The sequence below is a fragment of the Panulirus ornatus genome, chromosome 32 (assembly GCF_036320965.1).
Source record: "Panulirus ornatus isolate Po-2019 chromosome 32, ASM3632096v1, whole genome shotgun sequence".
Taxonomy (NCBI): Eukaryota; Metazoa; Arthropoda; class Malacostraca; order Decapoda; family Palinuridae; genus Panulirus; species Panulirus ornatus.
Window position 1 is genome coordinate 7,234,250 of NC_092255.1, and position 16,557 is coordinate 7,250,806.

Below are 16,557 nucleotides of genomic sequence, written 5' to 3' on the forward strand. Positions count from 1 at the left end.
GCACCATCGTGACGAGTTGTGCAATGGTTATCGCTTGTGGTGTAGTGGCTCGCGTTGCCCCAACTGGCCGCAGCCGCCACCACCACCACGCCCCGGGGTGCCCCTGCCCACGACCGCACGCACCAGCAGTCAAGTCACCTTAATGCACGGGGTGGTAAGCTCCCAAGCTACACTCCATAAACATTCTGAGTCAAAGACAAACTGGGGTTGGATGATGTAAAAATGGGCGCGTGAGTGAGCCGGAGCACCCCAGGGCGGCGGTGTGGCTTGTCCTTGTGGTGAGACGCCAGTGACCGAGCCTCCCTCTCTCCCGCCGCCTCCCAGCTGTGAGGTGTCAGAACCTCCAGTACGGGGAACCTTGTCCCACTTTCACGCAGCCCATCACCCCTCCCGACCGAGGTAAGGCCCGGGCCTATGTCCAGCTGCGCTTCACCAGGGGTGACTCACGAGACGCCCGCGCCCCGGCCACTGCATGCACCACTCCTCCCATCAGACTGCAGGAGGATACTCATCACTCATACCTGCTTGGCTCCGCACCTGTCCGTGTAGCTTATATCCTTCATCAGATAACTCAACCAAATTCGATGTCAAACGGTAGTTACAGCCCCTTTGGCCGCAGGGCCAGGTTTTCTAAGCATTGCCACTAACGGGGAGCCGCAGCGTAGCCTTGCCCCATACGCAATCATACTATGGTACCCCTTACGCCTAACTAAACGTTCTGAGAGGATTACTGTATGCGTATATATATATATATTTTTTTTTTCATATCCTCTCTACCTCGCTATCTTTCGCCTACCCGAGATCCCAGTGTCAGCATGGACCAGTTGGGGATGAACTGTTTATTTTCTGCTGACTAGTTGTAATGCGGCATGGCACCTAACACAACAGTTATAACTCGCTTGAGTTGGTCGTAAGATCGAGTACTCTTCTACCCTGTTATAGACCAGATGACACAGCATGTAGCAGTCTAGCTCACGACTGAAAAGCGCTTTTTTTTTTTTTTATGTCTGACACATTTCACTTAACAGGGTTAGATGTCATATTGGATTTCGCAGACTTTGCAAACTCAACAAATACAAGAGCATCGGTGATCAGTTTCAAATGAAACAAAAAAAAGGTCAATCAAAAATGTTTAAGAAATATATAAGTCAGGAAAGAAGAAGACATGACATCAGCCGTCAGAGGAATGAAAGAACACTAACCACCTTCCGCATGACGAACACTAAAACGACATTATGCTTTACTCTCCACTGCCTTCACACACACATAGTTTCTCATTACTTTTACGAATAAGTAATATATTAATTATTAATGATAATTATGTCCCATAAAGATGATAAAATACTTACGGAGATCAGAAATAGCCCACGAAAAGCTTTATCTGATGTTCTTATGTTGCTCCAGAGCCTCTGCCTAATGAAACCATTAGTTTGGTATTACATGTAATATTATGTCAAAGTGTTGCTAAAAGACGACCTTTTGATATTTCTCTCTTGAACGTTTCAAACATTTCTTAAATGTCTGCAGTTTACAAAAAATTGCTGTAGATTTCATTACTTTCCAATTCTATGTGATCATTAGATACGGCTGTAGATCAAGTCTGAAATGGCAACTGGAGAAGCCCATAGTACAGACGGCCACTTCAAACTTGAATCAGCGTTTAGAGGATTCAGATGACGACTTTGAGAGAGGCTCTGGAGGACACATGCTTTCAGGAACTTCTCGTGGAGCTCATAATATAAAGTAAAGCAGCTAAGCCGGAGAGGATGTTGCCGTGATTAATTTTTCTTCTTTGTGGTTTAGCAATGCCTTCTTGTGCCATTTGTGATGTAGAGTAATGCCTTGGAAGTATCGGCAAACATTCAAACCATTTATTCAGTGCACTAAATCTTCATGTTCAGTGATATCCAATATACAGTTGCCGAGATCACTGGCCCTCCCTCCGCGCTCTGCTGAACTGCCATCCTCTAGCCACAGCTCTTGAGATCACTTAATGTTATTCCATTCACTCTTGAACCAGCACGGTAGGAATTGAATTCATGTCAGCCTGCAGTTGTACTTTGATTTAAAGTGGACACAGTGAGGTTAGGTTAACCTGTGCAGAGACAGATCTATATTCTCAAAGACATGTGAACCGTTCAACATATTCGGTATTACCCATGTCAAAAGTGATCTCAAGATAGCTTACAGGGAATGTCAGTATAAAAATACTTACTTGTAAGACTTCAAATGCAAATAATTCAACTAAGGGAAAACATACTTATAACCAATAAGATGAAAGTGACTCTTACATGCACTCTGTAGACCAGTGATAAAGAGTCATTGTAAGGAGCTTTCAAGGCTTCACTTAAACAGTTATTAGCATTTCCTTGCTGATTTCGCCCCCGGATATATTGATTACAACGAAGCATGCTCTCTTCTGGCCCCTTGCAGGAGACATACCCATCATACATGAAGACGAGACCAGTAAGTACCTGCCTGCCTGATGTCCCACAACGACCTAAGGTCTCGTCCAACGGTGTAGGTCATGAGTGTTTAGGGATGAGTGTAGGTTGTCTATGGTAGTGTACCCTAAGATGTGACAGATTGGGTTACAAAGATGTACACTGGTAGAGGGATGTGTACTCGCTAGGCTTTGAAGATGTGTAGCTTAGTCATAGTATGGCTTGCTCATAGAGGTAGAGGTTACCTATGGTAGTATAGGTCTAAGTGTAGGTTAGTCATGAACATTTAGGATGGGTTTGAAGGTATAGCCTAAAGATGAAAATGCAGGTTGATTGTGAAGGTGTGCAATAGATTGGTCGTGAATATGATGTAAGTTAGGCTTGGTGGCAACGAAGTGATGGCTAGGTATGAGGGTGCGTGCTGGTCAGTTAGGTGCGCACTGATTATGCTGAGGGTAGACCATAACTTAGGATGTGGATAAAAGGTGAATAGGCCACATCTATATCATACGCTAAGCTGGTAGACTTGCTTGAAGTCAAAATGTAAAACTATGAGGAGAGGTTATAATCAGCCTTTATTGTTTATGAGTTTGATATCTGCATTGAGTGTGTATATAATAGTTTATGAGAACATTTATTAGCAGTTTACGTAAGTGGATAACGATGAAAGGTTTGATTGTGTGTTAGGGACCAGGGCACGGCGAGAAGGTTCGAGACATCGTCAGGCGAGGCTGGCGACAACATTATCTCGCAACATTTCAAACTACTGTTGTTTTTTCAGAGATTTTTATGGGAATGGACAAGAAAATCTATGTGAAATAGTTTCCTTTAGTAATGGAAAAGTTGTGAGGTTGAATTCCTGAGGACTTAGCAGTGGTATTTGGGAATGGGATCTTTGTGATTTGTGTTACCATGAAATTTCGACGATAGATGTGAGAGATAGGCGAGTGCTAGCTAGTAAGTGATGGTCGAGTCGGTTGGTCTTGTTGATGTTGCTGAACTCAGTGCAGATATAGGGATATTCAGAGCAGTTATCATAGGATCACAGGGCAATACGTCGGTTCATCTTTATCTTTTATCTCCTTAGATGTTATATTTGTACCAGAGGTAAGTCATATTTACGCTTGTTTAACTGTAAATTCCTCACGCAATTATATTATGTGTAACTGTATTGAATGAGTAACCATAATGAAAAATGTGTTATGAGAAAATGTAGTTAAGAAACAAATTGTTTGGACAGTAATGTGCCTATCCATCAGAAAGGCCATATTTTGTTTTGTGGTTCTAAGTCATTCATATCTGTGACTAACGTGTTTTTAGCTTAAGTAATCATATTTGCATGAATTAGGAGGCTACTCCTTGTTGACTGGTGCTCTCCTATTATCACTGACAGCAGAAATCACAAGCATTGTTGTACATTAAGGTTTAAATGCAAAAACTACTTGTACTGTAGTGAGGCGATGATCAATGGCTTGTTATTGTTGCCATTGGAATCTACGTCATCCGTTCGTCATGGCCTTAAGAAACATTTGATGCTTTCAGCATTGCCAGGTTCCTTGTAGTTTTGTGTCTTTCTGCTGATAGTGTGTAATTCGTCTTTTCGGAGAGCAATCGGCCATATCTTGGTATAGTATCCTTTATGACTGTAGCTTCCAGCCTATCAACACTTGAGGCACTGGAGAGGTAATTTTGCTTTTGCTGCCATCCCCCAGGCATCAAGCTGGTCAAGACCCTGACTGAGCTCATCGAGACCATCAAGGAACTACAGATCGAGATCCAGACACAGGTTAGTGATTGGTAACTCGAGATCTAATGCCATATATATATTTAGGATTTAACATGAATGCATTCATGCATAGTGCCTAGGTTCTGTGAGGTAGTTCTTATTGTTAGTGTAACATGGTCTTAATGCCCAGAAGCTGAATAATATCAAAATTCTTCCCCTCCATTTTTTTTTTTTTTTTTCTCCAACAGCGCGAGGAGACAGCCCTGCTGCGTGACGCTCTGCTCAACTGCGAGGCCTGCAAACCTGGTAGGGGCAGCCACTCTGGCCGCTAAATCTCGTCTCCCTTCTCTTACTCCTTCTTTATGCCCTCTTCCGCCTGTTCGTCTACAGTCTGTTGTTCTCTATACGAACCTAAAAACCTCTCGGGATAAAAGTTTAAACTGATTTGTCTTTCAATGAAGTGATGATATACTGCTATCGTACTCAGAGCAAAAAGTATAATGACCAGATTCGTCAAATTTACTCTTTCATATGAACAAAATCCAAGAAGCTCCTCAGTTGCTGGACGAAAACCACACTTGTGCACAAAATACTACACAACAAACCTTGAAAGCTGACCGTTAGCTCAGCTTTCTCTGTACGAAAAACCACCAAGTCACTTGTCTGTCTTCTGGTATTATAGATCAATAGCTCGATTTTACGTGGAACACTTAACTATGTTAGCCTAGTGTAGGCGTTTAGAAAGAAAACGGAGACACTTCACAGGGAGTCGGATCAACATTTAGTTGATATGGAAGTTTATTGACGTTTACTGAGGAACGCTGGCATTTTTTTATATATAGATAAGCTGTCTAGCACATACATATCTCGGAGCGCTTGGTCGGATCACTGAACATGTTGCCTGATATTAGTTTTTAAGGTTTCCAGTAGTGCTTTCAATTAGTGTATCTACCTAATCTTACAACTGGTTGCTTGTTTTTGATATCCTTGATTGTGTAAGGACCTCTTGCTGCAACCGCTGCCAAGGGCGCTTCCACAAGCACTGAATGTTGTCATATGCTTCACTGAAATTACATAATGACCTCTAACGTCAGGAGTCGCAGAGAATTTCTCTCTAAGAGTTGCTCTTTCCTATCCGTTGTAGTGCTTTGTCCTCTACCTCTCCCGGGCTACAGGATTGAGAGTACCCTCACCAAACTAATAAACAAGTATTTCTCTTGTTATGTATAGTTATATATACACACCTGAGGTTTATACCTTCACTGCTTTCCACCTTAACTGCCTTGAGATATACCCATAATACATGAGCTGGGGTAGCTTAGCTTTACATGTCAACACTGACGTAGCTGTTGATGTTCAACGCAACTTCAAAATTCTTGTATCCATTGTCACTCAGGTTCATGTCTGTAATCTGTTAACCAGTTAGCTTATTAATCTTGAGATGCTATGTAGGATGTTTTGAACGAAGTAAACGCATTGAATCTAACTTCTAGTTTTTGTTCAACATCCTCGTAGCATAAGATTATTCTTCTATGATCCATATTTATGTGGCCTCCATTATTCTAAGGGTCATGGCGAGAGCAAGGCTAGAATCTGGATGGGGTGGAGGCATCACCCTTGCCACCCCTCCTCAATCACACACCTCCCCCCTACGCCACTCCCAACAGCGCTTCTTATCGTAAGCCTTTCACGGTTCCCCTCAGGGAACCTACTGTAGAAGTAACAAGAACAGTTGTTCGAGCCGTTCCAGTACTGGACGGCGTCGGATCTTCCCAAGCAAAGTTCTAACCACCAATCTTTTCTTAAACACACACTAAGAAGCGCCAGAGGAGCGGTGGCTATGGCTGTACATAATGCTGTGGGAGAGAGCGGGAAAACTCCGTGCCTGTGTGTGGTAACCTGGACGCAGGTTGGGTAGTCCTTTCCGTGTTCCCACGTTTAAGTAAAGCGTGCCTCTGGAAACTCGTAACTTTGAAAAAGAAAATAGTCTGATTATTTGATTCATTTTTAGCATGGTGCGCTGATAAGTAGCAGAATGATCTTCAGAATATATATATATATATATATATATATATATATATATATATATATATATATATATATATATATATATATATATATATATCGTTTGAGAGTTTTCTTGAGGTACACAGCTGAGATGCCACACGATTCACAATTGAGCATCACAGAGTTACACATGACAGCATGTTGGGTTTAATCCTTCACTTGGTGAGGTAACAGTGTAAGTACGGAACTACATCGACGGCCAAATACATCACCAAAATGAAGAAGGTATTGATCAAAACAGATACATGAGAATATACGACCTGCTTTTGGATGTGTGCTTGTAATAATTCATACATGGGTAACGGTTGTAAATACATCTTCACCTACATTTGCCTGCTGTATATATATATGTGTATATATATATATATATATATATATATATATATATATATATATATATATATATATATATATATATATATATAAGAGGAGTCGTTGTAACACAGGGTAATTAACCGCACGGAATGGTTAACAATCTAATTGCTTGTTATCCTCAAGGGGAACTACTAATGCATTTGCTCTGGTCGCACACTTTTCCAGGGCTCTTGTAAACAATAGGATGGGAAATGGTGAGCTATGATCATCTTGATCTGCATTAAGAGAGTATTTAATATATATATAAACAAAGGTTCAGAGAAGAGGTTCACCGAATAGGGGGTCTCGGGATAGTGTTCAATCTCCTAAGTGTATAAGGTATTCAGAGCCAAGGTATTTGAGGGGACCAAGTGTTATCACGTAAGCATCAGTGGATCTTCTTTAGTTTTCATGGAGTATTATAAGGCCCGTTATTTTACAGTCGAAGTTAATCTTCTTGCAGTTATGATTGACATGGATCTTATATTAGCCGTTTCTAATTTGTCACTTACCAGTTATATGGGACAGGAAGATACCTGTGAATATATGCATTCTAAATTGTAGTGGTAATCCCAGACACTGCTTGTAATCTCACAACAAAGTCGAAAGACTCGGAAAGCCCATTTCTAAATCTGGTACCTCAAAGACTTCACACCAATTGAGGCGAGTATGACTTGAGAGTGAGACCAGTTTATTGAGAGAGCGAGTGATCACACTATTTGAAAAGAAATTTGTAATTAGATAAATAACGAGATTCCTTCATACTGATGTCAGAATGTAAGAAAATGACACTTTTCAATATTTTTGCCTCACTTTATTCAAAAAGATAACTGCATAAATGAAAATTGAGAATGAAAGGAAATAGGTGTAATTTAATCACTTTTGGTGAACCCGAAGAAGACCTTTCATATAATCTTCGTATGTGTAATTATTTACTTTGCTCTCGAGTTGGTGCTGGGCGACCCTAGATAGCTCACATTTTCCAAACACATTCCGAACGTCCCCGTACAACAGCAGGTGTCATGATAAAGGGAGTCCAGATCTCTATAGTAGAGGTGGGATGAAGAACGGAAAGGTTTCGAGGCTACATATAAAGAGGTGTTTTCTGTATCTCGAGTTCACACGCACACGAGCTCCTGGGATTCGAGACTTTGACCCCCGGGGTTCGGAAGGGTTCTGAGGACTCTGTGTACACCAAGGTTCGTGTGACAGTTGTGTGGACCAGACGTGAGCAACTTCCCTGGTTCCTTGGACCCCACTGATTTCTTTCAGGTGTTTTAAAAGGTTTCAGTTTTGTATAAACAAATCAAACGCGTGCTTCAAATGTGTAGATATCTCTCACACTTTTCCCAGAATTGTTTAGACATCAGATATTTTACTGTTACCCTTTATAAACATTCCAGACACCTCACTGACCCCTGTTGATAGTCCAGACGCATCTTTGGATTGTGTCGACACATTGCTGACGTGTGTAGGTAGTTCAGACGTACCCCTAACTTGTGTGGGTAGTCCGGATACGAGCATGACTTGTGCCAGGAGTCCAGACACATCTCTGACCTGTATAGATAGTCCAGATACAACCGTGACCTGTTGAGAGAGTCAGAGGACGTCTGACCTGTGTAGATTGTCCAGATACAACCTTGACCTGTTGAGAGAGTCAGAGGACGTCTGACCTGTGTAGATTGTCCAGATACAACCTTGACCTGTTGAGAGAGTCAGAGGACGTCTCTGACCTGTGTACATAGTCCAGACACAACCCTGACTTGTTGAGAGGGCGTCTCTGACCTGTATATATAGTCCAGACATCACCCTGACCTGTTAAAAGAGTCCAGACACATCTGTTATGTGTAGAGAGTCCAGACACATCTGTTATGTGTAGAGAGTCCAGGCACACCATTGATCTGTGTAGATAGTTGAAACACAGTCCTGATCTGTGGAGAGTCCGGGCACGTCTCTTAACTCAACGTCGACCCGACCCACCCAAATCCTGGCCTGTTTAGGCAGCCCAAGACACACCTCTGACTCGCACAGTTATATAACGTCATCACACACACACACACACACACACCCGCCCACATCAGATGAGGCAGCAGGGAGCATCCTTATGCCTCATGTCCTCGGCTCTGAACATATTTACACAGTATAGGTTCCTGTGGGGTTAGCCAGCAGTGTCCTGACCATATAAAAGATGCTGTATGACTTAAGTGTATTTTGATTATTCATGACATATATATATATATATATATATATATATATATATATATATATATATATATATATATATATATATATATATATATATTCTGGCAGATGATATGAATATATTTGGTATTCAGTTTAAAAAAAAGAAAGAATAATGAATAAGGATCGTCATGGCACTGTGAGTAGTAGGAGTAGTAGTAGTAATTGTAGTGTTGGATGCTATGTGGAAATATTGACATTGCATGGGTCATGTTTTATGAAGTGAGAGATGGTTATTAACAGTTTCCTTTTTATATTTTTTGTCTAGTTTAGTCCACATAAGTTTTGTTTATTAAACCATGTGTGAGGAGGGGGGGTAATGTCACCAACGCGTAGCCTGGTCTCCCTTCTCGCCAACCCCTCATCATAGAGAGAGAGATAACATTTTGAAGCAGGCCATGAGGCTGTATCTGTTTACGCTGAGGAAGTACTGGGCTTATAATCTTAAGTCTGTTGTCTCTAAAAAGTTTACTTACATGGGGAAAAGAATATATCTTCTGCGTTTATGTCAGTAAGAATAGGTTCCAATGATATTTCTAGTTCTGGCTGTACGACTGGCGTACGTACGTTTTCAACCAATAGAGTTTTTGAATCCTTTATGTATATATATATATATATATATATATATATATATATATATATATATATATATATATATATATATATATGTGTGTGTGTGTGTGTGTGTGTGTGTGTGTGTAATTCAGCGTCAGAAGCCTGGGAATATGTATGTTTGAGCATTTTTTGAACCTTTCCCCAAAGCTTCACCTCCAGCGCTGTAGAGAATTCTGCAGTTCCAATCTTCTTGTTGCACCCACGACATTCTTTCTTCACTGACGCGAGCCAGGGAAGTCAGGGCAGTGACAGGTTTATTGGTGCCACCTACGTCAGTCGCTGGCACCGCCGTCAGCGGCAGATTGTCTAGTTCACAGGACAAGTGACTCGCTGTGGCTTGGGGTGTATTGTCGTCTCATGAGAGGGTGTTGCACAGAGGCCTTGTTAGAGGCGTGTGTCTGTGTGAGGAGGAGGAGGAGGAGAGCACCTCCATGTAGTTGGCCCCCTCCAGGGTGGCATGAAGCACGAGGAACCAAATTGATATGGATCGGTGTTGCCAAGGTCCTCTGGCGAGGCACAACTCAGCCATTTCTCTCTTGTATGATAAAAAGAGAATGTGCTATAATTTTGTAAAGAATCTGTCTGTCTGTCTGTCTCTCTCTCTCTCTCTCTCTCTCTCTCTCTCTCTATATATATATATATATATATATATATATATATATATATATATATATATAGCTGTCTGTCTATCTATATATATAGCTATGGCAAGTGGTGGTTCATAAGGTAAGGTTGGGGAAGGGGACCAGAACCACTTGAGAAGGTTCGCAGTGGTAGCAGCTGTGGTAGGTGGGCAGGTCGAGATGGTGGTTGGTAGGGAAACGGTGGCCAGGCAGTGTGTGTGGTTGACATTTGTCGATGTGTTATTGTTGTTTGATTTACTAACGCGCGTGGTGCGTGGCGCAGACAATGACCCGTGTTCGCCCAACCCTTGCTACCCGGGCGTCGAGTGCATGGGCGGTCCCGACGGGGCTCGCTGTGGGCCCTGCCCGAGGAACTTCATCGGCGACGGACACAACTGCGAGCCGGCCATCACCTGCGCTGACCGACCCTGCGCCCGGGGTGAGTAGTGATGTCTCTCAATCGCCGCGCTTGTGCGCCTCTCTCTCTCTCTCTCTCTCTCTCTCTCTCTCTCTCTCTCTCTCTCTCTCTCTCTCTCATTATATCTATAAATGTATATATATTTCGCGCTTTACCAGGTCTACGTTCGCTTGTGCAGAGCAAAAACGCTTCCAATGCTTCAGTAATTTTTTTTTCCCTTTAAGTACAGCAGGTGTTCATTTGACGTAAGTATGGCCTTGTTGACTATCAGGATCGAGCGACGCGTAATCCTTGTGTGTTCTGAGGTTGCGACTGTCACGTAAGTATACGACGAAGATACCAGTACACCACAGGGAACCATCGTACCAGTCCTACTTCACCAGTAAACACCAGTACACCACAGGGAACGATCCTACCAGTCTGACTTCACAAGTAAACACCAGTACACCACAGGGAACCATCGTACCAGTCCTACTTCACCAGTAAACACCAGTACACCACAGGGAACCATCCTACCAGTCCTACTTCACCAGTAAACACCAGTACACCCCAGGCAAACATCTCACCAGTCCTACTTCTCCACTTGACGGTGCACACACACGCTACACTGCTTCTACCACAGAATGTGATCAGAGTGACAGCATCCAGCTGGCTGAGGGAGGTAGTCCTACAACGAGTCCGGAGCCCCGGTATTCGAGCTTGGTCGAAGCCCCAACCTTCCCTTGCGTCTCTCTGTTGAGAGAGAGAGAGAGAGAGTGTTCGGTACTGCTTCGGTCAGGCGCGTCCCAGGACTTCATGTGTTGTGGGAGAGAAAGTTTTACACTCGTGTGTGTGTGTGTGTGTGTGTGTGTGTGTGTCCCCTCCCATACAGCTAAAGAACCTGTCAACAGTGATTTACATAAATACATTAAACATCCTGTGTCATTTCAAGCCTTGTTTGTTCACCTGTGAGACGACCGTCCTCCGGCATGATGTAAGTGTGTCGAGGCTGCAGGGTAAGTCACCCATGTCCACTTTAGACGGCCAGGGAGACCAGTAGGTGCATGACGGGAGGAGGAGAAGGAGGTGGAACTGACTGCACGGGAGGGAGGGGCGGACGGTGTGGAGGTACAGTCACTAGTGAGTAGGTTAACGTCTTGCCTGATGTGGCGGTGATGGTATGCGGGCACCAGGCGCGCAGTGGACGACTTGGGTGTAGTCGCCGACACCAGGACACCACAGGATGCTCCCACGTACCGTCAGAAGACTACTGGCTCAACGTATCTGGGATGCCACAATGACGTACGGGATTAACCAGTGGGGAAATGGATTCCTGTTTCATAATTAGTCCCGGGGCATTGGAAAGAGTCCTGCGTTATGTACGGGATTAACCAGTGGGGAAATGGATTCCTGTTTCATAATTAGTCCCGTGGCATTGGAAAGAGTCCTGCGTTATGTACGGGATTAACCAGAGGGGAAATGGATTCCTGTTTCATAATCAGTCCCGGGGCATTGGAAAGTGTCATGGCGTTACTCCAAAACCCATTTTCTAGGAGCCTTTACATCTCCAAAGCTGCTCTCCTTCCAGTAACAGGGGAGTGGTGGATTCTTTTGGAGCGGGAGGTTCTTCGACGAGACTGGACTCCCTACCGTCAGCAGACGCTGAGGCAGCCACCCCGTTGGCTACTTTGCACTCGCGGTGTGACCCACAGGGAGGCGGAGTTCGGTAACACCTCTTTCTCTGTATCTCTGTATATATGTACTCGTGTGTGTTGGGGGGGAGGGGGGAGGTGTTACCGGACTTCGCTTGCTTGCATTTACGCCGCGAGTGAAAAGTCACCTGGGCGAAGCTGCATCATCGTCAGTTGACGTAACAGACTCATCTTTGCCACCACAGACGCTGGCTTCTCTCTCTCTCTCTCTCTCAGCGCACCCCAGGACCCTAGCACCCTCGCCTACCCAATGGGTTGCTTTAGCCATAGGAAAACATCCTTGTACGAACGAGGATTATTTTCCCCTCTGCGGCTCAGTTAGTTGTGTGTGGTACAACCACGAGCAAGGTGGCAGCTTCGACGAGGGCCTAACTCTCCTCAGACATGTCCACCTTGCCCTGCTCCGTCAAGGATAGCAGCCTCGAAGCCGCTGAAACCTCTTCAGAGGGATGATAATAATGATGATAATCTTTTTTTCTTTCTTTCGCACTATTCGCCATTTCCCGCGTTAGCGAGGTAGCGTCAAGAACAGAGGAATGGGCCTTTGAGGGAATATCCTCACCTGGCCCCCTTCTCTGTTCCATCTTTTGGAAAATTAAAAAAAAAAAAAAACGAGAGGGGAAGATTTCCAGCCACCCACTCCCTCCCCTTTTAGTCGCCTTCTACGACAAGCAGGGAATACATGGGAAGTATTCTTTCTCCCCTACCCCCAGGGATAAATGATAATAATAATAATAATAATAATAATAATAATAATAATAATAATAATGATAATAATGATAATTATAATAATAATAATAATTCAACATCAATGGAGTACTGTTGAGCACTTCTTCCTCAGAAACAGTACAATAAGCCAACATATTATGTATCGTACAGAGGGTACGCGCCCAGTACGGGACTAGTAAATATCTTTAACCAGTACTGGCAGTTCACTTGTTCATATCTCCATAAACGACGTAACTTTAGACGCTTTCAGTGTTACGAGTTTTCATGAGATGATGGTCCACTACGGGCCTGACATGGCAGAAGCTGAACTTTGCATCTTATTATATATAATGGCCAAAATAACATCTTTTTTTGAATGACATTTCGGTGTTTGACGAGATGGTCGTTTAACTCATGGTGTGGCGGTGGCCAGATAGGAGAATTTGAAGTATAGTACCTTTTATAACCTCATAATCTGTCAGGCGAGGAACTTCACATTTGTCCTACAACCACGAGCGAGTGTAACACAAGACTTTTGAGTTTCGTTCCACAGGACCCGTGTTGGTCAATTGATTACTTGTGCTTAATGAAATGAGGAAGATCGCTAGGGTATCACCCAGTTACGTCGGAGTGTCGGGAAGTATTCTGAGGTATTGGAGCATTCTCGTGTCTTACAAGTAAGGAAACTAACAAATATAACTATTTAACAACAAAACAGCATTGATTCAATTTTCTAACTGTTACCGGGAGTAGATCGTTTTCTTTCTTCTGTATCGTACACTTAAGTAAATTGATGGAGAAATGATTTAACGTTTCTGCATGCCAGTATTCTAACTTCGTTGTGTAAGTAAAAGTAAATTTCTTCTCTCGTTTGAAAGGATATGTCTTCTTCCAATTACGGTAACTGTGTCGATTGTTGTATTGTTGTACAAAATAACAGTAGCAGTTGTGAGTAGTGCATGGGAAATATACGTGTATAGATACAGATATTGAGATGGTAAAAGTCAAGACACCATATTTTAAGTAGGATGTAGTACTACTTCATGACTGACTTATACATTTGTCTTTACTTGAGCATGGATAATCAATACTGTAAATATAGCAAATAACGTCATTATGATTATCAAGGCACACCATTCATACGACACAGACACACGCACACGATTCGTTTGTCGTTTTCTACCTGCTTTCCTTACCCATTGCAGCCCAAATCATCATCGCCGTGGAGAGGAACTACAACTACTCAGACACCTATAGAGACCCAGTGTTGTTTCCGCCCAATATCCCCTGCCAGTGCTTAAAGCCACCTCCCCATCCATTAACGTCTTATGGAAATTCTTACTCTAGACAGAACTACTAAACCTTTTTATCCTGACAGTTTACATACATATATATATATATATATATATATATATATATATATATATATATATATATATATATATATATTAGACGATACTCTGTTCACTTTTGACTAAGCTTTTTACTATGTAGGATGTCGTATGTTATGCCAATATATCCCACTGGCCCCCCTTGTATAGGGAGGCGGGAAGTGTTCAGTTTTTGTGATATACATCGCGTCTAGATGCACCTCAGCCCTTCCATTTTATACTGGAGGTGTGGTATACGCATTTTCACATTCCAGCCTCGACCTTCCTAAGTGAATCCTTATTATACATAGCCTATCTAGAAGAAAGTTAAGCCTTACCTATATATCTGATCCGACAATAGCCCGCGCTGAGAAAACGTTTAAATTATCATGGAAGGCGAGGTTACTTTTTTTTTTTTAGATATCTAAACTAGCCCACCTTAGGAATAGCCAAAGCCTGTACTAACCGATCATTGCGGTACTTAAACTAAGATTAGTTCATTACTCTTAAGCTTTACAATTTACACTGCCACGTTACCATATCTCTTATTGAAGTACGTTACTAATATACATACAACGGAGTCTGCAGCTTCTATCCCTAAGCTTCAGTGTACATAATTATTAAGTCTCCAACGTTTTTTATTTTGCTTTCATCCGTACATAGCCTAACTTATTTTACACTTCAGCCCTGAAAATGCGTAAAATTTGATCACTTTCATTGATTTTTTTTATTCTACGAATAGAACGATTACAATTAATGAACAGTTGAGCTAGATGTGAACCAAACTATGGGCCTACTTGATCAGTAGTTTGAGCAACGCTGGTGACCGCTACACTACGGATGCTTTTCAATGTTAGTTTCGTAACTTGAGTTATGATTGTAGGTGAAGCTTCATCCGTGCAAGAGATTTCATCACCGTCCACTTGTCAGTGTCCCCTCTAGACGACACGTAGCCCGAGCAGAGTTGCGATGCCTAGCAGCAACTGCTGTGGAAGGCACGGAGCCTTCCGTCCTGCCACTGTGATCGTTCAAACACTTCCACAGTCGACTACTCGGGTCCACTGCAGACAGTTGTGTTGATAAGATCACCACCTCCTGTGACCAAAACTTTTTTGAGATAAACAAAGAGCAATGAAATGTCTCGTGAAATCAATGGGTTGTGAACATACACATGTACAAACGACACAAACCTCAGGCTCGTATGTATGACATGACTAGATCTAGACTAGGCTGACGAAGCGCCAATCTGCAAGATGATTAGGGCACCCTTATCACACACAATGGACCCCCCTTCCATAGACTGTGCCATAGAGAATGGGATTATTCCTTCACTTCAGACTGGACTAGGAAGCATGGAACCTGTCCCTAAGTTACAATAGACTTACTTAACCCCAAATGGTCTGCCGAATCATGATCTCTACAATAACATCCTTTATGACCGAGCACGGTGGAGCGAGGCTGTCGTCCACACCTCTCAAGGACATTATTTTCTTCAGTTTCTCTCTCTCTCGGACCCGACTTTTAGTAACGACATGATTAGCTTCAACCTGTTGCTTGCCATATGATAACATAACTGCTTATGTGAGATGTATGTCCATGTATATATGTTCACGTGTGCATGCGTATGATTAACTATTTTTACTGTATGGGGAGGGAGTTTTACACTTTAGGGCCGTATATGTATGTGTGTGTGTGTGTGATCTGGGAGTTGAAAATTGTTTCGTATTCCTATACTTCATGTTACTCATTTTTGTTACAGTCGCTGTTACAGATGCGGTGCCGGTTATAATGATCCAAGTGTTACAATATTTTGTCACGCCTCTCCCCTTTCATTCATTGAGCATGCGCCATACCCAGCATGCCTGGAAGGTTCCCATACGGTCGCTGTCAAGCGACAGACTTTAAAGGAGTCTACGTGGGGCGGAAGAGGTGATAAGTGCGAGATGGACGCGTGTACCTAACATGTACCAATCTCCTTACTGGCTCTGTCCGTCTCTGACAGCCATACAGTTACGCTGCTCACACCATCTCAGGATCACACCATCCCTCTATTCTCATATCAATTTTATATTAACCTACCCATCATCCTTTTTTTTTAATCCCTCATAAATTCTTCATATATATTTTTTTTTTTTTTTTTAGGATATCTTACATTGCTGTCGGTATTCATATATACACACACACACACCGTGAAACTCTTGTCCTGTCCTGCATAATTTTTCCTGATCCAGCTGACCGACCAGTCACCACTCTCTCCTGCCATCCCCATACCAAGAGGCCCTGGCCCATCCTCCTCCTCC

General features: G+C 42.8%; 1 protein-coding gene across 3 annotated transcripts in view; it reads left to right on the forward strand.

Moving 5' to 3' along the window:
* Window positions 1–405: 405 nt before the first annotated feature.
* Tsp (Thrombospondin) overlaps window positions 406–16,557 on the forward strand; it is a 34,199-nt gene continuing 18,047 nt past the window's right edge. The window contains exons 1-5 of one of the 3 annotated variants that reach the window (XM_071680929.1): window positions 406–594; window positions 2,434–2,466; window positions 4,157–4,230; window positions 4,419–4,476; window positions 10,354–10,509. In XM_071680929.1, coding sequence (XP_071537030.1) covers window positions 585–594; window positions 2,434–2,466; window positions 4,157–4,230; window positions 4,419–4,476; window positions 10,354–10,509 — 331 coding nt within the window. In that variant the 5' untranslated portion in view covers window positions 406–584. The remainder of the gene's footprint in view (window positions 595–2,433; window positions 2,467–4,156; window positions 4,231–4,418; window positions 4,477–10,353; window positions 10,510–16,557) is intronic. The other 2 variants (XM_071680931.1, XM_071680930.1) reach the window with 2 other exon arrangements.